General features: G+C 36.9%; 2 protein-coding genes across 2 annotated transcripts; both read left to right on the top strand.

The window, feature by feature from the left end:
• The first annotated feature begins 990 nt into the window (after positions 1-990).
• LOC133533973 (uncharacterized) lies at positions 991-26236 on the top strand. Its single transcript, XM_061873062.1, has 7 exons — positions 991-1470; positions 2417-2620; positions 4291-4353; positions 5444-5506; positions 12638-12769; positions 13460-13655; positions 25656-26236. Exons 1-6 carry the CDS (start codon positions 1242-1244, stop codon positions 13627-13629), a joined length of 861 nt encoding a protein of 286 aa, XP_061729046.1. The 5' UTR covers positions 991-1241; the 3' UTR covers positions 13630-13655; positions 25656-26236.
• Positions 7192-11701, top strand: LOC133533974 (uncharacterized). The gene is made up of 2 exons (XM_061873064.1): positions 7192-8165; positions 11005-11701. Exon 1 carries the CDS (start codon positions 7372-7374, stop codon positions 8077-8079), a length of 708 nt encoding a protein of 235 aa, XP_061729048.1. The 5' UTR covers positions 7192-7371; the 3' UTR covers positions 8080-8165; positions 11005-11701.
• Positions 26237-26571: the final 335 nt, after the last annotated feature.

The following is a 26571-nucleotide window of genomic DNA, read 5'->3' as shown; positions in this document are numbered from 1 at the left end:
TAGTTTTTGAATCAAATACATAGCCCAAATAGCGCCGTCAAACGTCGTAAATGTGCCAGTTTTTTTTTTCTCAGATTTCTGTTGATATGAAAATTGGTAGGTTTAGGCCAGAGACTTGTCATACGCTTCGTCCTATTTCTATGGTTTAGGCTTCCCATTCTGATCAGAATAAACACGAAATCTCAATTAAGGACCAAAAATATCTAGGTAATTTTCCCTTTATTTACGGAAATTCTATACGTTTTCGCTAGAATACATAGAGAATATAATCACTACGTTCTAGAATATTTTTGAGGACACGGTGGCGCTCGAGTTGTACAGATAACGGAACTCTATATATCCAAAAACTTAAATCAAAATCTAAGAAAAATGAGAAAAAAAAAACGAAAACAACATTAAATATGGTCTTTTCGTTTTTTATGAAAATGTATGAAGAAATAGATAGTTAATATGAAATAGTCTGTTTTGCTCTACCCATGAATCTAGTATTAAGTATGGATTGGGCATGAGAACTGACAGAACGGGATAGTCTTATGTATCTTTCAGTAGGAGTAACGAAAAAGCGATATTATTGTTTGACCTTGTCACAGTCTCAAGTCTTGAGCAAGATGATTGGTCGGATTATTTGTTGCCCACCATATCCGACCAATCATCTTGCTGTGTTGCGTATGTTCTGTTCCTCACGGACGCACGCGTATAGCACATCTGTAGGATCCTACCATCTATGGCTCTGCACATCTACAAATACATAAAATCATAACTATCATAAGTATCACACATTAACACACATACATATTCAGTAATACACATTTGTTTTAAACATATATTGATATTTGAGATATACTAACTATGATAAAATATTCCAAGTTCGTTTTCGTCCCATTGTCATAAAAACCGTCCCTTTTCAGATTACACACCGTCCGAAATTGGAGGTATGCGCTGGCAACACTGGTATCGCGTCCGTGGGTGCTGTGCAATTCGAGACTCTTAATAGTACATTACGATACAAGTGCGAAAAATAGGAAATTCGAAACGAGTGGCGATAAATTAAAACACGACCGAAGGGAGTGTTTTAAATCGACACGAGTTGCGAATTACCTATTCGCACATGTATCGTACAACGTTTTACAGTACATATGGCCCTTTAAATGTTCGACACAGTAACGTAATATGCTACTTCTCGCACTAGTGCTATAAAGTAGCCCCATATGTACTGTAAAGGTATATTTTAGTTTTATCACATGATAAACACATACTCAGTGATGAGTACATACTCAGTGATACAATTCAGTGATCAAGACGGCGGATCAATATCCATTGTAAAGAATCAGTGGATTACGCCAAGGCGTCGGGAGGTATTTTGGCCACCCGTCAAGGGATCTAAAGCTTTTGAAAAGGTGTTGGCGGATACCAAAACACCGGATGAGAAATGGAAACGATACTTCATCCAAAGAGTTTTTTGTGAGACTGGTACGTATATATTTATTTTAAGAACCACGTGGATTTTGCTATGGTAAGTCACGTACTTAGAGGTATGGTATCTGGATGCAATATTTCTTGATTTACCGAGAGCTTAATAATGTTGGTGGAAGTTTCCGTTTTCTGTGATAGTTCAGTTTTTCGAAGATAAAATATGTAGAGTCATTGCGTTAATTTCCGTACAGATTATCAATTAATGTAATTGATTTTTAATTTTCTATTTGCGACATATAATTTTATGTAAATAGATTGATATATTGTTTTGACATTAATGATTGCAATAGGTACGTACAAATTTGTGCAGCAAAGTACGTTTATATTCAAATTTCGTCAAGTGGACGAAAACTAGTGCCGGACAAAAACCAACACACCTACATATAGGTAGTATTCTTGTTGGTATATTGAGTAAAATATGTTACGTTACTGTAGGTAATGTCATTGTCACAGCAGTGTTATGGATTTATTCGGATTTGTTATAGTATCTTGTAAGTTTACATATTCAGCAGTAATCTTAATTACAAACAGTATAGCAATAATTTAGTGAAGTTCCGGGTAAAACTTATTACCGGGTAAAAAAAATATTTTCGATTAGTTTAGCGATACACAGACAAAGAGACAGAAAGATAGAGTTGCTTTCACACTTATAATATTAATATGGATGGACAGCTTATGGTCATTTTCATAAACCTATTGCTGAGACAAGTAGCAGCATTTTTGGGATAATTTTACCTTGCATTGTGTCTGTATTAACATAACTTCTGTAGTGTCCAGGTAAATGGATAATTGACTGTACTACTAACCACTGACTACCCTGTTCCTACTCCATCCTACATATTTACCAATAACCTTGTTTTAATTGACTGAGGGATGCATTATGTTGTGTTCATTTATTATTTTTGCATGTTGTGTGTATTTTTTATTTTATTTGCATGTAAAGACGATATAGATAAAGCCAAAAGAAAACTGAAACTGGTCAAGGAGACATCAGACTTACAGACTGAAGCAGAAGAAGAACCAAATTTTAAGCGGAAAAGAAATAACAGATATATTTCCACAAGCGATGAAGATGACGGTCACATAACGCCACCACCAATTAAGAAAAAAATCTTGAAAAACACAGCTGCTGCTGCTTACTATAGAGGTAAGTTGAGGTTATAGCCAACGGGCCATTATTATTTATGAATTAAGTCCCGCCACATTGAACAATTATGATGCTGTAGATACTTGTTGCATGTGTCAGAATAGTAAGAGTAGCATTTTTTTCTAAGGTTTATATTGTCAATATTCAGTTTAGCAACTTCATAGGTGTGCAAAGTGTCAGAATTTACTTCATAACTGCCATTTTATGTTGCTGCTTTCTCATAATCAAACAACTTTCAGCCAGTTTATTTAATGTATTTTTGTCCCATGGTTCTCATGCAAATATAATATATGATATATCAGGTGCTTCCTATAACATTAGAAAATAATTAAACCATATTATTGTAACTCCTCAAACTGATCAACATTTGTTCAGCAACTTTAAAAAATTATGAAATCTTCAGATTTTCTCTTTTTCATACAAATTAAATATTATTTTCAATGTATCTGTTATCACAGTTCTAAGTATGGGGAACCCCCAAAATTTATTGTTTTTTTTTTCTATTTTTGTGTAAACATCTTTTCCTACTCCTCTACTGTTATCTGTCATTTATGCGTTCATTAACACGAATATAAGAACATATATAAAAGATTTCAAGAAAAGTCTATATTGTCTATTCCTCATAAAAGCTCTTGTGCTTTTATAAGCTATAATGTTACTGCGATTAAAGGCTACCAACCTAACAAAACCAAAACGAATACAGTTTTAAACTAAGTGCATTGATGCCAACTTACAAAATATTCATTTGGTTGCATAGTAAAAATAATTACTTCATAAGTCAGAAACACGCATGTGACACCCGTAATATAGCAACACCCATAGACTACGAAGACCGCTTAGCGTTGCTTGTTAGTCTCCGTAGGCTACGGTGGCCAAAATTGAGAAAAAACTGTCCAAAAAATTAATTTAGCAAGTAGCAAGTACCAGGGCCTCATGAGTTACGAGGAGGTGTCGCCGACCGGCCGGCCGCGGCCCGGCGCGGGCCGGGCGCGTAACAAGGTATGCTCGCGCGTCTTGGCTATATACTTTTGCTGTAATTTGTTTACCTAAATTAAGATTTATTTTTGTTGACTCGTAGGAAAAATATTGTATGCAACGTTGTATAAGTAGGTCAAAAAATGCTCGTGGCGTATTCCTTTACAATGTTCGCCTACGCCTTCGGCTCCGGCTCACATTGTAACTCACGCCACTCGCCTTTTTTGACCCTTCTTATACAACTGTTGCATAAAATACTATAATGCGGTTCATAGAATACATCTACTTATCAAGTTTGAACAGTATAGCTCTTATAGTTTCGGAAAAAAGTGGCTGTGACATAATCGGACACACAGACGGACCTGACGAATCTATAAGGGTTCCGTTTTTTGCCATTTGGCTACGGAACCCTAAAAATGAAATTTTTGACAAAAACTTATTTTGGTCAATATATATAGCTAGCTGCTTACTGCTTACTCTGTTATATCCATTAAGTGTTTCTTCTAGTAAAATTTATCTTTTTGTTAGAACACTGTTTTGGCATGGAGAGACAGATGGAAGGTTTTTCCTTTTCTGGTATGGACCCTTTAATATCAAGAGTAAATAGATATATTTTGTGTAGTTTTTTTTTTTATATATATAGAAGTATGATATTACAAAGAACTCTCAAAAATAATATGTTATGGTTTGTACAGATACCCGTCAGGCTCAGCCAAACATTACCCGAGATTCCCGGGAAGCTCCTTCAACACCAGAAAGTAAGTAAATCATAATTAATACATACCTAATAGAATATTATTCTTACCAGTAAGCCTAGCACATGATTGGCGCGAGAGTATGTCGCCGCTAGATAGACTACCCATCTTATTCTAACTGTATTAATTACAAAGGGACGGGTAGTTTATTTCGCGGCGACATAACCACAGGTGATTTATTTTTTAGGGTGTCGTACCAAAAAGGTACAAAAGGAACCCTTTGGTGCAACTCTGTCCGTCCGTCCGTCCGTCTGTCTGTCTGTTTGTCACATCGCTATCGATTTGGAATATTATAGTCATCAATAATGCTAACCCAAACACATTGAAAGTGTTATTTTTCTATTTTATTTTTATTCAATATGAAAAATGCCCCATATGAAGAGAGGACAAAATTTCAAATTACTAGGTCTAGTGGGGTATCGTTTCAAAGATCTTAAATGTACATTTCAAAAAAAAAATTTTGATTAATTTTTTCATAGTGAAAAATAATCATTAATGAAGGGAAATGTAAAACAAATTGTCACCTGAGCCGAAGGCGAGGGTGGCAAACACGCGGGATGGAATGTCCTATGTTTCCTCCCGTGGTGCGCATACTATTTTTCCGCCCAGAGGGCAGAAAAAATATAATCATGCCTATATCTTGAAAACTTTTTTGTCACTATCAAAAAACCTTTCGAAATTAAATTTGCAATTTAACCTCCTTTGCTGGTGTTAATTATACTTGAAATTCGTATGAGATTACACAAAAAACACCTTTTTTTCAAATAAAACAAAAAAAATTGAAATCGGTTCGAATGATAAAGAAAAAAAAACAACATATGTACACAGGTCCCGCAAATTAGTTAGCGAATTTGCCGATAGATGACGCTGTACACAATTATACTTAGTATACTTCTGGTCATTAAGTCTTTTGTATTTTTACATGAGATAATTGAAAGTTTGTACGGAACCCTCGGTGCGCGAGTTAAACGAACTCTCACTTGACCGGTTTTTTTATTTTGGACTGGGTAAGTCGGTCTAAGCGGGCATTGTATTATTAATACTCATAGAAAATAAATATAATACATATTATGTTAATGTTTTTTGCCAACAGAAACCCTCTCATTGCTGAATGTAGTTGACGGGCTTCCTGTCTTGACAAACAGTGTCCTGCAAGGTAAGATATCAATGTTTAACCATCTGCGGTGGTTTGATTTTCATGTTCATGTACCGTAAAACGCTGCAACTTTGCCTGGATTTTGACCTTTTTTTTCTTATATCTGTGAACCTATTTTTCATTATGAGTTTCATGAGTATTAGTCGGAAAACATACCCTATGCCTTACCAGATAAGACTCAAATCTCATTACCTAATCATACTGTATTTCCGATTTACAAGCAATCAAAGTGGCAGGCAAAGTTGTAGGCCTAAGACGTAACTTTGCCTAGACGGATATCTCCATAAATAATGTGTTGCTATTTGCAATAAATTCAAAATTCAAAATTCAAAATTCAAAATTTTATTCTGCAAGTAGGCCTCAAGGGCTCTTTTACAAGTCAATATAACATTTACAGTAACATCATATAGTGACATGAAAAATACATAACAACATTTTATAAATACAACAGCCAATACCTGGGTAAACATTACATTATAATAATCTTAAAATAAATAATTACTACAATACAATAGAGATGTATAGTCTCTATGGTTAAAAACACATTAAATCTGGAGATGTAAAAGGTCCCCAATGTCAGAGTACTAATATTAATAAAATTTGGAGGTGTAAAAGTCTCTCCAAGTGTCAAAATAAAATTTATACTAAATAAATAAACCGCGTCTGGACTGTTAAACTAGCAGTCTCATAAACTAATGCTACATTCTGTACATAACTAGTATGTACCAAGTCAAGTATATTATACAATATGACAGAGACGTATAGTCTCCACGGTTAATACATTAAGTTTGGAGATGTATAAGGTCCCCACGGTCTGAGAAAAATAATAATACACAATAATAAGATTTGGAGGTGTAAAGGTTCTCCAAAAGGTTCTCCAAATAATATTTACTCTTGTGCATGAGACATTATGCTTGTCCCTGACAGTCAAATTATGGCCATAAGCTTAATACTTTTTTTTCACATGCAATAGGTAAAGTTGTAGCAGGTTCCACAAACTTTCTATACAAAAATATCGTTAACTGAAGGGTTGTGCCAAAAAAATATTATTATTAAAAAAATCTATTTATATTGTTAGTTACAAAATAATCAACAAACAAATGTAATATATTGTTGTTTGATTTCTTTTTCTTTTAGTATTTAATAATTTGAACTTATTTTAATTTTTTTATTACAAGTACATTGCAGATACATTATTTTGCTAATTTTCAGTGCATTATTATAGTGTAAAGTTCTATTTCATTGTAAAGTTCTAATCACCCATCACCTTTGAACTCCAATTGTAATCGACCTGACACCTGACAACCCAGATTTCGATAAGAAAGATAACTGCAAGACAAATCAAATGAGCCTAAACACAGTGGGTTTATTATGTGTAGTTTAGAAGTTGCTATTTTCGGTCTCCATCATCAGACCATCTCGATGGTACCATAAACATTGCATTGTCACCCAAGTTACATAAGTATGTCAAACACCTCAATTGGTCGCTAATAAGTGGTTGAAAATTGATTGTAAACATACAACATAATTATAATACAATAAATATACAATTGCAAGTAACTACAATAAAAATATAATAACAGATTGCAATAAGTTTTTTTTTTATAATTTTCATTTTAATACCCATAAGTATTTTTGTTAACGTTAGTTTATTATTGCATTGTCAGCAGATCTACATAGGTACCTGTTAGATATGTATGCATGTGTGAGTGCGCGCCGCTGTGTTTGTAACCTGTTCTGGAATGCATTATAATAAATCAGTGTTAAACTGGCTCGCTTGTTTGATGGTCGTGCACCCTCCCGTAGCACCCCCTTGCGCAGATCTAACACGTGGCGACGTTCGGACTCGCGTTTAAAAAATAATTATGGCCACGGGAGCAACGTTTGGCGTTCTTTCGACATTTGATCACATTTCGCAGGACTGGATCAGCTACAAATCTCGGCTAAGTCAATGGTTTATTGCCAACGACATACATGAGCAGACCGACAAGTCCGCGGTCAAGCGAAGAGCGATTTTGTTAAGTGCATTAAGTGAATCATCGTTTAAGTTAGCTAGTGACCTGGCATTGCCCAATAAAGTGGAGGAATTGGAGTACGCAAAAATAATTAAAATCCTCGATGACCACTTTACTCCAAAGCGACTCAGCTTCGCGGAGAAATCTACCTTTTATTCGGCAACGCAACGGCCAGGTGAAAGTCACACTCAATGGGCAGCCAGGATTAGAGGGTTGGCGGCACATTGCGGGTTTAAGAATTTGGAAGAAGCTTTGCTAGATAAATTTATCATGGGCATGGCGGCGGGACACGAAAAGGATAAGCTGTTCGCACAGAATCAACAGGAGCTGACCCTGGCCAAGGCTATCGACTTGGCAGAGAGCGTACGGTGCGCGCGCCGCGCCACCGCCGCGCAGGCTCCGGGGGCGAGCGCAGCGGGCGCCGGCGCTGACGTGGCGGTGGCGGGCCCGGACTCCGTGTTCAATATCTCCAAAAAAGAGAAGTGCAATGTTTGCGGGGTTACCAATCATAAATCTAATCAATGCGGCTACAAAAACTATAAGTGCAAAAAAATGTAATAGAAAGGGACATTTACGTAAAATGTGCACGTTCAAGGACGCAGTGAAATTCGTCGAAGAAGGGTATGAGGACGAAGGAGACGACGGTAAGCAATTTTTCAATATTCGGTGCGTAAAGGGCAGGCCCATGACGGAGCGGGTCCGGGTCGGTGATCTGTTTTGGAGTTCGAAATAGATAGTGGGGCAGCGGTAAGCGTTATAACTGAAAGTTTTTATAATTCCCATTTTAAAGAATTGCCATTGTCGAACTCAAGCAAAAAATTATTTAATTATTCGGGCCATATTATTAGAACGTTAGGTGTTATTACAGTACCTATTTCGTATATCGAAGAAACACATTTGATATCCATATATGTGGTTAGGAATGGGGGGCCACCTATTCTTGGCAGGAATTTTATTCGCGCATTTAACTTGGAGCTGGCGCGGGCGAACCGCGCCATGCATGCCGTGAACGCCATAGCCGCGCCGCTTGGGCACAATGAGCAACATTGTGACCAAGACATTATTGAAGAATTGTCGTTAAAGTTCCCTCAGGTCTTTTCAGGCAATCTAGGGAGATTTAATAAGTATACCGTCGATTTGCACCTAAAACCGGACGCTAAACCGATCTTCTTCAAAGCTAGACAGGTGCCCTATGCTTTAAAGGAAAAGATAGATAAAGAGTTAGATAGGTTAATTGGGTTAGGAATTTTAGAACCCGTTCAAACACTCAGAATATGCGTCACCGATTGTACCAGCTTTGAAGAAAGACGGTAGCATAAGGTTATGTGCTGACTACTCCGTCACTATTAATAAACAATTATTAATAGATCAATATCCTTTGCCTTCTGTTAACGATTTATTATCCAAACTACACGGGGGCGTCCAATTTAGTAAGATAGATTTATCTATGGCGTATAACCAATTCGTCCTTGGCGAAAAGTCTCAGGGTCTGACATGTATTAATACACACCGCGGGTTATTTAAATATACCAGGTTAGTTTTTGGGTTGGCTTGTGCACCTGCTATATTCCAGCGCGCCATGGAATGCGTACTGGCGGGTATAGATGGAATAATTGTTTTATTGGATGATATCCTAATTACGGGCACGAATAAAACCCAGCATAAAGAAAGGTTAACCGCGGTGTTACAACGTTTAGAAGACGCGCAATTAACTGTCCAAATGAGCAAGTGCGAATTCTTCAAGGACGAAGTTGCTTATCTGGGGCACGTCATAGATAAACACGGGGTAAGGAAGTCCCCGGATAAGGTTAAGGCTATTTTAGAGGCGCCTAAACCCTTGAACGTAGCTCAGCTACAATCTTTCTTAGGTCTAGCCAATTATTACCGCAATTTTGTACCGTCGGCATCTTCAGTTTTAAGTCCATTGTACGAATTATTAAAAAAGAATGCAAAATGGGACTGGACGTCTATCCATGATAGCGCGTTTAATAAAGTAAAAAATATTCTTTCCTCAGATAGTACTTTAGCCCATTTTGACCCCAATGCTACTTTGATTTTGACGGTAGACGCATCACCTGTGGGCTTGGGGTCCATTCTTTCACAATTTGGTCCCGACGGAGTGGAAAGGCCAATATCATACGCTTCCCGAACGCTTACGTCAGCAGAAAAAAAGTATGCGCAAATTCAGAAGGAAGCCACTGCCATTATTTTTGGAATAAGGCGTTTCCACCAGTACTTATATGGTCGGTCAGTTCCGTTTGTATTGCGAACGGACCACAAACCACTACTCTCAATATTCGGTCCCCATAAAGGGATCCCCGAAATATCCGCTAACAGACTGCAACGCTATGCGATATTTTTATCAGCCTATAATTATACTATTGAATATATAACGAGTAAACAAAACAGTGCTGATTATCTGTCGCGAGCGTGCCTTCCGACGCGGACGGCGGCAGGGGCGGGGGAAACAGGGGAGGCGGGCCAAGCCGATACTGAGGAATGTGAGGTAAGAACCGCTTACGTCAATTTCGTAGTAGAGGGTAGCTTGCCCGTGACGCTGGCCGACCTGCAGCGCGAAACCGATCGCGATAAGGTACTTAGCACGGTCAAGCGTTATGTTATGAATGGCTGGCCTAGGAAGACAAATTATAAAGAATTAAAACCATATTTTTATTGTCGATCTCAGTTATCGTACGAAAATGGATGTTTAATGCGAGGGCATAAGGTTGTCATTCCTTCGTCGTTAAGGGTTGGTATTTGTAATGAATTACACAGCTCTCACTTCGGTATAGTGAAGATGAAAGCCGAGGCGCGTAAGAGACTGTGGTTCCCTGGCGTGGATGCTGCGCTGGAGCGGCTGGCGGGCGCGTGCGCCGTGTGCGCCGCGCTACGCGGCGCGCCGCCGCACGCACCGCTGGCGAGCTGGCCGGTGCCCCGCACTCATTTTATCGAGTTCATATTGATTTTTTGGGGCCGTTCAATAATCACGTTTACCTAGTTGTTGTTGACGCGTATAGCAAATGGGTTGAATGTTACAATATGTTTTCGTCACATGGGACGAAAGCGGTTATTGAGCGGCTATGTGATTTTATGTCACGATTTGGCATACCTCACACACTAGTGAGCGACAATGGCACTTCTTTTACTTCGCAAGACTTCAAATTGTTTTGCGCCGTTAACGGTATTAAACATGTGTTATCACCTGTTTACCATGCATCGAGCAATGGGCAAGCGGAATCTTTTGTTAAAATAGTCAAAAAGGGTCTTAAAGGTATTATGTTAAGCAGTCAAAATAATAAACCTATACAGGGAAAAATATGCAAATTTTTATTTGATTACAGGAACTCCAAAAATAGTACCACAGGTAAATCACCCGCGGAGTTAGTATACGGCCGAGAGTTACGATCGAGGCTAGATTTGATTAATCCGTTCGCACCGTCTCCTTCGTCCACAGACCTCATTGAAAATGTGGAACAACATCAGTCCTTACAGGCTAAATATTATAAAGGAGTTCAACGACCTAATTTTAAAATTAATGATAACGTGTGGTTAACTAAATACACAAATAATAATAAAAAAATCACTTGGATCGAAGGTATCGTAAAGAAACAGATTGGGAAAGTTATGTACCAAATTTATATACCACAACTGGATTGCGAGGTAACCAGACACATTGATCAACTAAGGGCTCATCCATTCCCTATACAAAGCCACAACTCGCAGTGGGATCCCGACGTCGTGCCAGACATACCGTCGTCGTCGTCTGAAGCCGTCGCGCTGGCCGCTACGGTCGCGCCCGCGACTACGAGCCCTTGCGCTGCAACGCCTGCTGCTGGCGAGCAGCCACCATCACAGCCCGAAGAGGGAGAGAGACTGGATGTAACTGCCAGACCACTAGACCAAGACCCGGCCCAGACCGGAGGTCCGACGACACCAACTGTGGACTACGTCGCTAGGCGACGATATGCAATCAGCCCTCAGTTCGCCACTCCTCCCCAAGTGCAGGACTCTAATTATGATACCGAGTAATTAGATTTAGGTTAAGGTCATTGTCATTGTACTACGGTATATTTCTAGCTATAAGAGGGAGGGATGTTAGATATGTATGCATGTGTGAGTGCGCGCCGCTGTGTTTGTAACCTGTTCTGGAATGCATTATAATAAATCAGTGTTAAACTGGCTCGCTTGTTTGATGGTCGTGCACCCTCCCGTAGCACCCCCTTGCGCAGATCTAACAGTACCCACACAGAAAGTCGGTGAAAATCGACTTGCAAAATTTGACTGAAACAAACAAACATTGCAAGTTAATAAAAAGCTTGTTATAAATAAACTTATTTAAGCAGTTTAGGCAAGCTTATTTTTACTCTTTTCTGTACATTTATAAAATTCAGCTAGTGACAGCCCTAGTCCCAGGCAAAATTGTGTCATTCAAGTTTCCAAAACACTGCCCAATATTGCCTTGTACGTTATTATGCTGAAATCATGTCCTTTTCTTGAAAATATTAAACTTACGGGAAATAGACAGTCTTTACTTACCCTGGGACGTTACCACTTCTCAAAAAACACCTTTCTCGTAGATAAAAATTCAAAAGTTGCGAGACACTAAAAAAATGTTGCCACTCACGCCGACTTATGATACGTAACTGGCGGAGCAACAATGGAGTTACCATTGTAAAAATATGAAATATGTGTTGCCAGAATAATGAAAATTACTATCAAATGGTAAAAAACAAGAAACAACTAAGCAAATTCGAGAGATCGTAATTGAAATGAAATAGGCAAAATTGAGCTTAAATGGCAAAGTTGCAGCATTTTACGGTATGTGTAATATGTGTGTGGTGTTCATTCCTATGTTCATTTCTACAGAGTAAACAGCTATAGCTGGTTTGATATTGCACGCCGTTGTATGGGAACCTTGCACTTTGTGACTATGCGCTGAAACTTGGCATCGTTGATTCTTAGCTGGTTCAAAAGTCTGCCCAGTCTGTCTACTTGGGGTTGTGCACTATCAAACCAGCTACTAGGACGATTTTTAGAAATGACGTATATTCATCTTTATTTATTGATAGGTAGGTACCGGAAAAGTTTTGTATTGTTAATATTTTTGACTTGTCAGATTTAACAGAAGACGGCGAGGGGCGGCTAACTCCGGTTTCACGCATACGTAGTCCTTGGTCGCGAAAAGAACAACCACCGAATCTCGGCAGCGACGTGCCAGCAACGCCATCGTGCGGTCAAGGATTAAAAGGTAGGTACAAGTTGAAACACAACTACGCGTCGCTGATCTCGACTTCATGTCGCCGCGTCACTGACTGGTTTCTATGTATTTCTATGAAATAGCATTCGAACGCGGCTACACGAAGCCAGCGACATGAAGTCGAGCTCAGCGACGCGTCGCTGCGACGCGTATAATGATGTATATCCATCATTGGCGTCAAAAAGGTTAAGACACGCTTGTTGTTCACGGCTGGTAGAACGTTAATACTTTGCCGCTATATTATTTATACATACATACATACATACATTCGGTATCTTACCTGCGACCCATCACTAATAAATCATCAAAAATAATTGAATAATGATGATGAAATGGATATTCCAATGCATGTATTTCCTTTGTTGTTTTTATTATATTTGTTTGACATTTAGAATTTATTCTAGAAACAATCTAGACTAGTATTTTTTATACATTTTTTTTTGTATGACTATATTTTGTGAAAGTTTTAGTATTAAATTTGATCTATGAATTATATTCATTAGTATTATATATGGAATAATATTTACAACATCAATAAATTGCTCTGATAATTAGATTAAGATAATTATATGTAATACTGTCTTACTATTCATAAGTGCTTGTTGCTAGGCCTACATGAATAAAGTATATTTGAATTGAATTGAATTAATACATTATTACATTAACATAACTGTCTTTCAGGTTTGCAAGATACCGTGGTGTCACTAGTGTCACTACTGACCCACATAAAAGCCCAGAATGATATAATCATCTCGATTTTGCGAGAAAAACATACAAGATTGGATTTAAAACCAGAGTTCAAATTTCCATCAAAACTTCGGAGGAGTTGGAAATTATGGAAAAATTATTAACGTCACAAGAAAACCATGCTAACGTGGTAAGTTTTAAGTTTGTCAATGCGATAGTATCATCGAAACTACAAGCGTACCGAATAGGTATAATAACCGGCATAGCCTCGTAACGTCGTAAGTAGCCGGGTCCACACAGAGCGAGCATACGCGCGAGGATATTTCCTCGTGCTTATGGTCGCTGTGTGGGCCCGGCTAGTCCCGTGTTTTTAGGAAGCAGGAGTCATAACTGCCGAATCTACTATTTATGAAGTACAAACTAGTACGTTTTTAGGGTTCCGTAGCCAAATGGCAAAAAACGGAACCCTTATAGATTCGTCATGTCCGTCTGTCTGTCCGATTCTGTCACAGCCACTTTTTTCCGAAACTATAAAAGCTATACTGTTCAAACTTGGTAAGTAGATGTATTCTATGAACCGCATTATGATGTTATCACAAAAATAGAAAAAAAACAATAAATTTTGGGGTTCCCCATACTTAGAACTGAAACTCAAAAAATCTTTTTTCATCAAACCCATACGTGTGGGGTATCTATGGATAGGTCTTTAAAAATGATATTGAGGTTTCTAATATCATTTTTTTCTAAAACTGAATAGTTTGCGCGAGAGACACTTCCAAAGTGGTAAAAAGTGTGTCCCCCCCCCCCCCCCCCCCCCCCGTAACTTCTAAAATACCAGAATGAAAAATCTAAAAAAAATATATGATATACATTACCATGCAAACTTCCACCGAAAATTGGTTTGAACCAGATCTAGTAAGTAGTTTTTTTTAATACGTCATAAATGGTACGGAACCCTTCATGGGCGAGTCCGACTCGCACTTGGCCGCTTTTTAATTTAATACCCAAGTTTTAATACCTATGTGTTTCTTAGCGAGTGTCAGGATGACAGGACCATATATTTATAACGAATGTTACTCCAAGTTTTAGTACCTTTTTAGGGTTCCTTACCATAAAAGTACTAAAGGAACCCTTATGGTGCCACTCTGTCTGTCCGTCCGTCCGTCCGTCCGTCACATTGATAAATATCTCGAGAACTACCTAAGCTATCGATTTGAAATTTGGAATAGTCATGATTGTCATGAAGAACGCTAACCCTAACACTTTGAAAGTATTATTCTTTAAATTTATTTTTATTAATTGTGGAAAATGCCCAATAAGAAGAATAATTATGAAAGGTACAAATTAGGTACTAAATCTTTGTCAAAAGTTGGATTCTATCGATATAACCCCTACAACTAGGGGGAACTGGACTTGGTCCTATCAACCTGACGTCAGAATGGCTGACCACTTTATTTTCAATATTTAGAGATTTTAAGTTAAGTACAAATTTTTCGATGTCAGGTACCAAATAGTACAAAAAATTGACACTCAACGAATTGTACACAGACAAATTGGTTTTTATACGATTTCAGAGAAATACCAACCCGTTATTTTATGATCAGTGATCGGAATTGGTAGTGCCATTTCGCGGGACTTCGGTGCGTAAGTTTAGTATGGATATAGTTTTTAACCCCGGGATTTGATATGAAAATGTAAAAGTTTGTGTTTAGTAAAAAATGTTTTAAAGAACCGCGGACCTATAGGATAAGTTTTATCATCCCAGAATATATGCTATACACAGTGAAGTAGCAAATAAAAAAAATGGATATCGATTGATGAAACGACAGACTTTTTAGGCAGATATGTGGTCCATTTCTTGGTGAAGCCTTTGGATGCAACTGTTTCCTCAAAAACTTATTCAGTGGCATGTAAAGTGCTAGCAGTAAAGAATGGGGAGACTATTGCTAAGTTTGTTACCGACTGCTTAAAAAATATTTGGGGTTAATCCTTTGAAAATTAACTCGATAATGTGCTTCTATTATGTACTGATAGCGTTGCGTATATATTGAAGTCGGGGCGAATTTTAAAAAGTGTTTTACCGAAAATGAAACATATTACATGCTTAGCTCATGCTCTGCATCGGATGGCAGACCAAATAAGATGTCAATATCCGGATGTAGACACCCTGATCGCTAATTTGATAAAAGTATTTTTAAAGTCTCCTAGTAGAGTGCAACTGTTAAAGGAAATTTATCCAAATTTGCCATTACCTCCTAAGCCAGTAATTACTAGGTGGGGTACCTGGCTCGCTGCAGTGTCTTACTACTTAAAGTACTTTAATGAAATAGATACGGTCTTGTCACGATTAAAAACTTCAGATGCATTTTCGATTAAAAAGGCTAAACAAATGCTTAAAAACCCTTGTGGTGTAGTATATAATTAGTACGTAAGCATTGCATATATAATCGTGTAACCTGCCTAATTAGATCAGAATAAATCATAATCTTCATCGGAGCTGTTGTTTCATTAACGCCGTCCGTACATGGCGACCCTGCCTTTTAAGGCAGCGGTATCGTTCCGCGAGTGCAAGGTTGAATTAAGATGTGAGGACTAAATCGACTAATACTATATGAACTATAGTTGAAATCAAAAACAGTGTTTTGTTATAAATCGAACAATTACAATGGAGCACGTATACAGGTTTTGAGGCGTAGATGGTGTAAATTCGTTAATAATGACGCCACGCTAGTGTTGTTAAGATGGGGTCAGGTACATCTAAACCATAGGAGGTAATTATCGCCCAGACAGCGTCGGGAGGCAGCAACGAGGCAAATGCCACAGTGAAGGATTTGGCATTCCATATCAGCAATACAAATATTATCCTGCTGACCATACTTATCATCATTGGCTTGATTTTTATATACGGACTGTATAAAATATACTTGAGATGCCATATAAGAAGATAGTCCGAAGGGAAATTAACGGTCACGTGGCCTTCAGGCGATCATTTGGACGGGGAAGGAAGAGCGAACCGACGGAGGAAGTGTAACGGAATGGTTTTTTTTTTTCTTCAATATGGACCCAGTGCCCTCTACGACGTAGGTGCCACGCGGGTACTGAGTGCAAAGAAAGTGAAGTGAAGTTCAGTGTTTAAAATGTAAGTTAGTAGAGTTAATTTTATGCCTTAGATTAACTATTATACGTATAATGAATATGAAGCGTATCATATTCTTTGAGTAAATTTGCAATGCTTCAACAACTTATAGATTTATATGATGAATTAAACCAATTTAAGCAAAATCTTTTTAAATTAAGCCTTGAAAGAAGAACAAGAGAAAAGTTAAAAGAAAAGCTAATTACAGCTAATGAGTTATATGATACGTTTTTAACATGTTGCAAGGTGATAGACATTAATATTTTGAAAGGAGATGTTAGCCCGGATACAGTAGAAGCTATTAACGAATTACGGAGTAAAATTGAAAATATATATAATAAAATTCAATATTTTTGTACGAGCAGTCACATTGTAAAGTCAAACACCATGGAGAAATTCGACCTCAAAACTGCGGTCCACCTCTTACCTGTAATGACGGGAGAGGAAGATATTACAAAAAAGCTAATTGATTCTATCGAATTATACAAATCAATGTTAGATCAGGACAGTATTTCTAAGTTAGTTAATTTCGTACTTAAAACACGGTTATCCGAAAGTGCTAAATTGCGAATGGCACAATCATACACAAATTGCGAATCGCTTATTTCAGACCTTAAAAATAATTTCCTGACCAAAAAGTCAAGCACAGCTATACACAGTAATTTGATGGAAGCAAAGCAGCATTCACTTTCTATTGATGAATTTGGTACAAAAATTGAGCAATTATTTGTCGATTTAACGGTTTCTCAAGCTGACGGTGATCAAAATGCGTATAAGGTACTGAAAACCGTCAACGAAAAGTTGGCAATAAAAGGTTCACCGATGGGTTGCGGAACCCAAACTTAGGGCTCATACTCTCAGCTAGGAACCTTCCAACATTAAACGACGCAATTCAGGCCGCAAAGGACGAGGAGATATCGTCCACAAGAGGTATCGACGAGCCTTCAATCTTCGTCAATCAAAGAGGTTTTCCAGGTCAATCGTGCCACCCACGCGCAGGCCGTGGTTTTTACAGCCCGCGTAGGGGAATGACCAGCAATATGGACATGCGGTATTCGTACGACAAGAACCGGGCCTTGCGAGGTACGTACGCTCAGAATAATATTGGTCGCGGGTTAAGTAATCCGAGCCGAGGATTCTATAGAGGCAGATCCGGTTACTCATTTAACCGGGGGTATAGTAGGCAGCCAAACATATATGTAGCAGAGGAGCAGGAAACCCAACCTTCGACATCTAATAATGACAATCGGGAAACTCAAAATACATCTGAAAACCCGAGTTACGATTTTTTTCGTCCCTAAATCGATATATGCATACAAATATGACAGCGCGCTAGAAGTAGTAATCGGAGAAGACACATTCCAACTATTAGCAGACACGGGCGCCGCCATATCGGCCGTGAAATACGAAACAGTTGTACGACTAAATCTTCCAATCCAAAACGAAGTCGTTTCTATAATCGGTATCGGCGGAGATCGTTATACAGAAGGTTTTGTTTATATAGACTTTACTTTACATGGACACCGCCTGCGTCATAAATTCCACGTTCTTCGAGACTTACCTTGCGGTCCCAGTGGCATATTAGGACGAGACTTTTTACGTAGATATAACGCTATAATAGACTACGAGCGTAATACGTTTTCCTTAGACATAGATAAAATAGGAAAATTAACGGTACCCCTGCAATTAGAATTATTAGATACGAATAACTACTTAACTATACCGCCGCGATGTGAAAAAATATTTTTTATAAACACGGAATTTATTGAAGATTGTATGGTTATTCCAAATGAACTCTGTAATGGCGTTTTCTTGGCAGGAGGACTATGTACACCCAAGGCAGGCAGGATACCAATTCAATTACTGAATACAAGGGATACAGAAGTACATCTTAACTATTTTAGACCAGAGGTAAAAAGTATTAGGCAATATGAATTATGTGCATTTGAAGGTGTAAAGGTTACCGGAGATAGGGTGCGTAGCATGTTTTCACTTTTGGAATTATCGCACTTAAATAAAGAGGAAAGAACTTCAATTCAGAATATTTGCGCAAAATATTCTGACATTTTTTATATACCTGGCGACACCTTAGCTCCCTAGGCCTCTAAATTAGACCCACAAAATATTTATTTAAAACCTGATGCGACCCCTGTTTATGTAAAGCAGTATAGGTTACCACATTCTCAAAAATCAGAACTAGAAAGCCAAGTACAAAAAATGCTACGAGAGAAAATTATCGAACCAACACATAGCGAGTGGTCTAGTCCCGTACTATTAGTGCCAAAACAACCAGATTCAGAAGGTAACAAACGATGGCGGTTTGTAATAGATTTTCGTAAATTAAATGATCGGATAGTAGATGATAAATTCCCTCTTCCCAATATTAACGATATATTAGACTCTTTGTCCGGCTCAATGTATTTCAGTCATTTGGATTTACATCAAGGATTTTTTCCAGCTTAGCTTAGATGAAAAAAGTAGACCTTATACGGCCTTTCAGGCACCTTCAGGCCAGTATTCCATGACAAGGCTCCCGATGGGCCTCAAGGTCAGTACTAGCTATTTCTCAAGAGCCATGACCATAGCCATGTCTGGCCTTAATTATGAGAAATGCTTAATTTATATGGATGACCTCGTTTGTTTCGGAAGAAATTTGGAGATGCACAATAAACATCTCATGGAAATTTTAGTCGGCTACGTAAATTTAATTTGAAATTAAATCCGAATAAGTGTGAATTTCTAAAGAAGGAAATTTTGTATTTAGGTCATATAGTTTCGGCGGGCGGCATTAAACCGGACCCGGAAAAACGGTTAAAGTTTTACAGAAATACCCGGAGCCACAAAATACGGACGATGTAAAGAGGTTCGTAGCTTTTGCAAATTATTATAGAAAATTTATTCCTAATTTTGCTGCGACATGCGTTCCTTTAAATAATTTAACACGTAAAAACGTAACCTTCAAATGGTATGAAGAATGTAAAAAGTCATTCCTTTCCCTTAAGGAATCATTAGCAACACCCCCAGTACTTCAATACCCAGACTTTAGTGAAGAGAACAAATTTATTCTAAAAACCGACGCATCTGGAATAGCAATAGGATCCCTTCTTTGTAACGGAAACGGGCACCCGAGCCGTAGTTTAAATAAAGCTGAGCGTAATTATCCCACCGTAGATAAAGAACTTCTCGCAATAACATGGTCTATCAAATATTTTCGACCTTATCTCTATGGACGACAGTTTATAGTGGAAACCGACCACAGACCACTTGTATATTTATTTAATATGACCAACCCCACAGCAGATTAATGAAGTTTAGGTTACTTCTTGAAGAATATAACTTTATTGTACGGTATGTAAAGGGTACAGACAATATTGCCGCGGACGCATTGTCACGTATAACTTTAACCAGTGACGACTTAAAAAAGATGAGCGAGAATTATATTTCAGTTTTAACGCGAGCGCGAAGAAAACAAATGGAGCAGGAAAGTAATTCCCAGGTTGATAGGACTTCAGATAATAGGACTGATCACCCTAGAGTCGTAGAAGTACTTAAACCTCCTAAAAGCTATACTGAGTTACGATTTTTAAATGAGAACGAGTGGAGAAATATAAGTCACAATTCAATTCAATTCAAATATACTTTATTCATGTAGGCCTAGCAACAAGCACTTATGAATAGTAAGACAGTATTACATATAATTATCTTAATCTAATTATCAGAGCAATTTATTGATGTTGTAAATATTATTCCATATATAATACTAATGAATATAATTCATAGATCAAATTTAATACTAAAACTTTCACAAAATACAGTCATACAAAAAAAAAACAAAATGTATAAAAATACTAGTCTAGATTGTTTCTAGAATAAATTCTAAATGTCAAACAAATATAATAAAAACAACAAAGGAAATACATGCATTGGAATATCCATTTCATCATCATTATTCAAATATAATAAATAATTAATCATTTCGAATCACAATTAATCCCACGTTGTTTTATCATTCATGTAGTCTTGTGTGGTATAATAAGCTTTAGAAATAAGTTTACGCTTTACATGATTCTTAAATTTATTAATTGGTAACTCAGTAATATGGTTTGGAAGTTTATTATAAAATCTCACACAATTACCCATGAATGATTTTTTAATTTTATGGAGCCGAGTGAAGGGCACGGCGAGCTTATGTTTATTTCTAGTATTAATATTATGAATGTCACAATTTTTCTTAAAATCGGCAATATTTTTATGCACATACAGAATATTCTCATAAATGTATTGACAGTGCACTGTCATGATGTCAATTTCCTTAAATTTATCTCTCAGTGAGTCTCTATGGTTCATTTTATATATTGCTCGAATAGCCCTCTTCTGCAGAACAAAAATGGTATTTATCTCTGAAGCACCACCCCACAGTAAAATACCATATGACATAATGCTATGGAAGTAACTAAAATATACTAATCGAGCTGTTTTGACATCAGTTAACTGACGGATTTTGCTTACTGCAAAAGCTGCAGAACTCAGTCTATTCGAAAGAGTAGCAATATGGGGACCCCACTGGAGTTTAGAATCTAAAGTTATACCAAGAAAAACTGTACTATCAACTAATTCCAATTCCTCATCCTTCACAATGACACTTGTTTGTACATGCCTTACATTACTAGTGACAAACTTAATACATTTAGTCTTATTCTCATTTAACAATAAATTATTAACATTGAACCAATTTACTACTTTAGAAATAGCATCGTTTACATCATTGTAAGCTTGTTGCTGTCGTTTGACTCTGAAAATAAGTGAAGTGTCGTCTGCAAACAATACTATATCATGGTGGGTCTTTACAAGGAATGGCAAGTCATTTATGTAGATAAGGAACAGGAAAGGTCCCAATATTGACCCCTGTGGTACACCCATAGAGACCAATGACCCCGGTGATCGCTGTCCATTCACATCGACCCTTTGTATTCTACCATTTAAGTAGGACTTAAGTAAATCCAGTGCCGCTCCTCTAACTCCATAATAGTGTAGTTTCCTGATTAATGTTTCATGACAAACGCAGTCGAAGGCCTTAGACAAATCACAGAAGATACCTATAGCATCTCGTGACTCCTCCCAGGCATCGAAGATATGCTTAATTAGCTCAACACCAGCATCGGTTGTCGAGCGACCCCGTGTAAAACCAAACTGCTTATTATGCATTAAATTATTGACGTTAAAATGTCGTACTAATTGAGAAAGAATTAATTTTTCAAAAATCTTACTGAACGTTGGTAGCACAGATATCGGTCTAAAGTTAGTGGGGTCAGAGTTGCTACCCGATTTAAATAAAGGAGTTATTTTACTATGTTTCATTAAATCAGGAAACTCGCCGCAATCAACACTGTTGTTAAATATAATTACTAAGTCAGGCGCTATAATTTCTACTAAGGATTTGACAGCATGGACAGAGACTCCCCAGAGGTCATTCGTTTTTTTTGACATTAACCGAATTAAACGCCTTTATTACATCGGAGGTACAAACACGTTCAAAATGAAAATCTCCACAACACTCTGGAGCGTTATCTTTTAATAGAGTAACAGCAGATGAGGGTGATGAATTTAAATCCTTAGTTGTGAAAACTGGTACGTCAGTGAAAAAAATTTCAAATTCTGTAGCTACTTCTAAATTGGAATCTATAATTTTGTTATCAATATTTAGTTTAAAATCATTCACTCTGTGTTTCGAGCGACCAGTCTCCACATTGATTACTTTCCAGGTGGCTTTAATAATGTTGGTACTATTTTTTATTCTTTGACTTAGATAATTTCGCTTAGCTATATGACAATCTATTTTAAACTTTTTCGAATATTGCTTGACATGTTCTTTAAATTCATCACTCGTGTTAAACCGCCGTTCCTCATACAAGGCATACAGTGCACGTCTTCGTTGATGTAAGTCCGCAGTAGCCCACTCACTAAAAACTGATGCACCACTAACTACGACCGATTTTGAAGTAAATATCGCATTATAATGATCCATAAAAGTGTGAAAGAATGAATTATACATACTATTTGGACCCATATCGGAAGACAAAAAGGGTAGCGCCTGAACTAGACTTTGCTTCATTCTTTCTACGCGGTCCGAGGTTACTGGTACAAAAGTTATTTGTTTTCTCAAAGTATTTTTCCTTAATGTCTCAAATACCATTAATTGACCTAAGTGGTCTGATTCTAAATTACTGATAACTTTTTTAGTAATAGGAACAATATCAGTGAAAATATTATCTATACAGGTTGCAACTAGTAGCAGTCACTCTAGTAGGCTCCATAAACATGTGGTTGAGATTACCAGATTTGAATAGATTCAACAATCTACAAGACATTGTTGAATTTTCCAAAATATTTACATTAAAGTCGCCGCATATAAATAATTTCTTACTAGAAGATGATATTTTAAGTAGCACAGAATCCATTACACTTTCAAATATTTCAAAATTACTTAATGGCGGCCTATACACACAGACAACAATAAATTGCTCCAATTCTACTGCACTTAGTTCTATAGTCCGTTCAACAGACATGGATACAATATCCTTACGTTCCTTAAATTTTAACTGATTATTTAATATAATTAACGACCCACCACGTATGGAACTAATTCTGGTGAACGAACTTCCCACCTGATGATTATTAAATTGAGGCATTAATTCATTATTTGTTAACCAATGTTCAGTAATACATAAAATATCAACATAAAAATCGTTCATAAAAAGTTCAATCTGTAAATCTTTTCCTCTAATACATTGAATGTTTTGATGCACCAGGTGGATAACGTCACAACGGTGACGAGCTATATAATAATTATGCATTTGATAAAAATAAGAGTATTGTTTATGTTAAGCCGGTAACCCGATCGCATCGCGCACGAGTTGTCTTTGCGAGGGAACTGAGCGAGTTTTGTAATAATAAATCAGTCGACTGTTTATACATTTTTAGAAATAATGAGAACATGACTTTAATTAAAGAGCTAGCTAAAATAATAAATAATATGACGCAATGGTCCGGACCCTTATTGCGCATATTAAAAGGCACCACTCGAATTGACAACCGCGATACACAACGCGTGATATTGAATGACTACCACATGCTCCCGACTAGCGGTCATGCGGGAGTCAGACGTATGTTAAATAATATTCGACAACGTTATTTTTGGCCAGGATTAGACAAAGACGTGGCAGAGTTCGTCAAAAGATGTGACAAATGTCAACGTCAGAAATACTTTGCAAATACAAAGGAGCCGATGGTCATAACAACCACAGGTAACTTTGCGTTTGATAGGTTATTTTTAGATATAGTGGGCCCCTTAGTTAAGGATAGTAATAATTATACATATATATTAACGCTTTAGTGCGACTTGACCAAGTACGTCGAGGCGTATCCGCTTACATCTAAGGACACTATCTCGGTAGCGACAGCTTTTGTTAATAATTTTATTCTAAGATACGGTATCCCTCGAGAAATAATAACTGACCGGGGCAACGAATTTTTATCCTCTACAATGCAAGAGGTATGCAAACTTTTAAACATAACTCATCTAAAGTCAACATCTTACCATCATCAAACCATAGGATCCTTAGAAAATAATCATAAACATTTAACATCTTATTTGCGTATTCAAACTAACAATGAAACTAGAAATTGGAGTGCATGGTTACCCTACTGGTGTTTTGCTTACAATACGACTGTTCATTCACAAACAAAATATACTCCATACGAGCTTGTATTTGGCAGACAATGTAATATTCCGAGTAATCTTTGTAATTCATTGGATCCTATGTATAACTTTAATGACTATGCCTTTGAATTAAAATACAGATTACAAAAATGTCAATATGATGCAAAATGTAATTTAATTCAAGGGAAATCGGTGCGAAAAACGCAATACGACCATTATATTAACCCTGTAAGTTATAAAGCAGACGATCTGATTTTAATTAAAAATGAAGCGCTTAGTAATAAGTTGGACCCGCTGTATAAAGGGCCATTCGTAGTTGTAAGAGAATCTGACCCAAATGTAATAATAAAGGTTAAGGATAAAGAAGTGTCGGTTCATAAAAACCGTACAAAGTTGTATTCACCCTAGCATGTAATATGAAAGTTTGTTTTAATTTGTAAAAAAAAAAAAAAAAAGAAAAACAAAATTGCATTTTTCTTTTTTTTCCTTTTTTGGTGAGGCGTGTGGTGTAGTATATAATTAGTACGTAAGCATTGCATATATAATCGTGTAACCTGCCTAATTAGATCAGAATAAATCATAATCTTCATCGGAGCTGTTGTTTCATTAACGCCGTCCGTACACCCTAAAGGAGATTTATATTTTATTCATAAAAAATGTTAATATAATCGAGGTGGTTTTAACTCGTGTACAGGAACGTAATATGTCAATAAATAAATAAATAAATAAATAACTCTCTAGTCTACTAGTTTTCCCGTAGAAAGCAAACTTAAAGCGGCCATATCTCGAAATCCGGATTTAGATACCTACTATAAGAGAGTTCAGAGAAATTATTTCAAAAGAAACCACATCTGGTGATGTTTCGTTTTATAAATTTGCAGTCCTGACATCAGTAGAGGTGCAAAGGTCATTTTATACATATAAATGGATATTAGACGTCAAAATAAATTGATTGACAGTAGAAAATATACTACTACTAAAATATTGAAAAAATTATGCTTTGTTACTATAATTTCAAAGAAAGTAAGGCATAAAAATGTCAATGATGTTGATGTATCGTGTTTTATTTTATAATTATATCATTGTTAATTATAACTGTTAAACGAAAGTAATTTTAAATGAATGATGTATTTATAATGACATTTTTTTTAGTTTTGAGTTTTGAAATTTTTTTTTTGTGAGAAATACGAGTTGGAGAATCTCAAGTTCTTATCCATGTTATGTACAGTATTTAAGGTCATTCACCCGAAATGGCACTACCTATTCCGATCACTGTTTATGATCTGCAGTATAGTTAAGTTTGTGAATGTTTTTGTAATAAGAAATATTTACAGGTAGCCTACTTCAAGAGCCTTGGTGGACAGGGCGTTAATAATAAAGTATCTAGAGTTATGAAAGTTGCATTGTCTGACTCTATGGCAAGCAAGTACAACTTTTACGGTAAAAGATCAGACAAGAAGCTATTTGCAGAACTACGTCTCCGGGCGTGTGCAAAACCGCCGTGATGTAGAAGGAACCCACCATCAATTACAATGTCACTACCAGCAAGCTTGTTGTGGATCAGACTCTGGTGAAAACAAAATCGGATTTTAGAAGAAATTCAAAGTGGCGGCCGTGTTTACAATCTTTGACTACGAATTCATATAAGGGTATCTTTCGGATCCTCAGATGTAATTTGTTATCGTGACTAGATCAAATTTTCCGTCGGACGTACCGTTTTTGAACTACAAGAAAAAAACTTAAAAATAGCAAAAAAAGTTCCACAACTTCTGGAATGGAGCAAACTCGGATTACACAAATTTAGGATCAAATAAAGGTATTAAGACGATTTGACTGGCCTCTTAAAATACTTAAAAGTACCTTGTTAATATGTAGTTTATATGTTATTATTAAACTACTAGTTCCTTGATGTACATTTGGGGTTTTTTATTTTTCTTGCCCCCGTTCAGCATCGCGTCGCATGCAATTGACAAATAGTCGTCATTGGGAAGTAACGGTTGCTTAATGATAATGAGTTTAGTTAATGAATTGGCAAAATATTTCGTATGTGCAATATATCAATTGAATCTTCAATAAACGAATGATAACTGGCTTAAATTGAAGTCCCATTGACGTCTACTGTATTTGCCAATTGAACGTCATTTTGTCGTTAATAGGACTTCTTTTGAAGACGTCGTAGTATCTTGCATACATCACAGCAGGGTAATAACGTAATACGGCGTACGTACGTTAGGACGATCCAAATGTCAT

The sequence above is a fragment of the Cydia pomonella genome, unplaced genomic scaffold, assembly GCF_033807575.1.
Source record: "Cydia pomonella isolate Wapato2018A unplaced genomic scaffold, ilCydPomo1 PGA_scaffold_30, whole genome shotgun sequence".
Taxonomy (NCBI): Eukaryota; Metazoa; Arthropoda; class Insecta; order Lepidoptera; family Tortricidae; genus Cydia; species Cydia pomonella.
The sequence above is the reverse complement of the archived record's forward strand: the minus strand, read 5'-3'. Positions and strand labels throughout refer to the sequence as shown.

Bases quoted from the DNA above. Each gene is read 5' to 3' on its own strand.
- LOC133533973 (XM_061873062.1), top strand. From the start codon at position 1,242: ATGATAAACACATACTCAGTGATGAGTACATACTCAGTGATACAATTC. The intron at 1,471-2,416 runs GTACGTATATAT...TTGCATGTAAAG, and splicing joins AAGAGTTTTTTGTGAGACTG to ACGATATAGATAAAGCCAAA. The intron at 12,770-13,459 runs GTAGGTACAAGT...ACTGTCTTTCAG, and splicing joins GTGCGGTCAAGGATTAAAAG to GTTTGCAAGATACCGTGGTG.
- LOC133533974 (XM_061873064.1), top strand. From the start codon at position 7,372: ATGGCCACGGGAGCAACGTTTGGCGTTCTTTCGACATTTGATCACATT.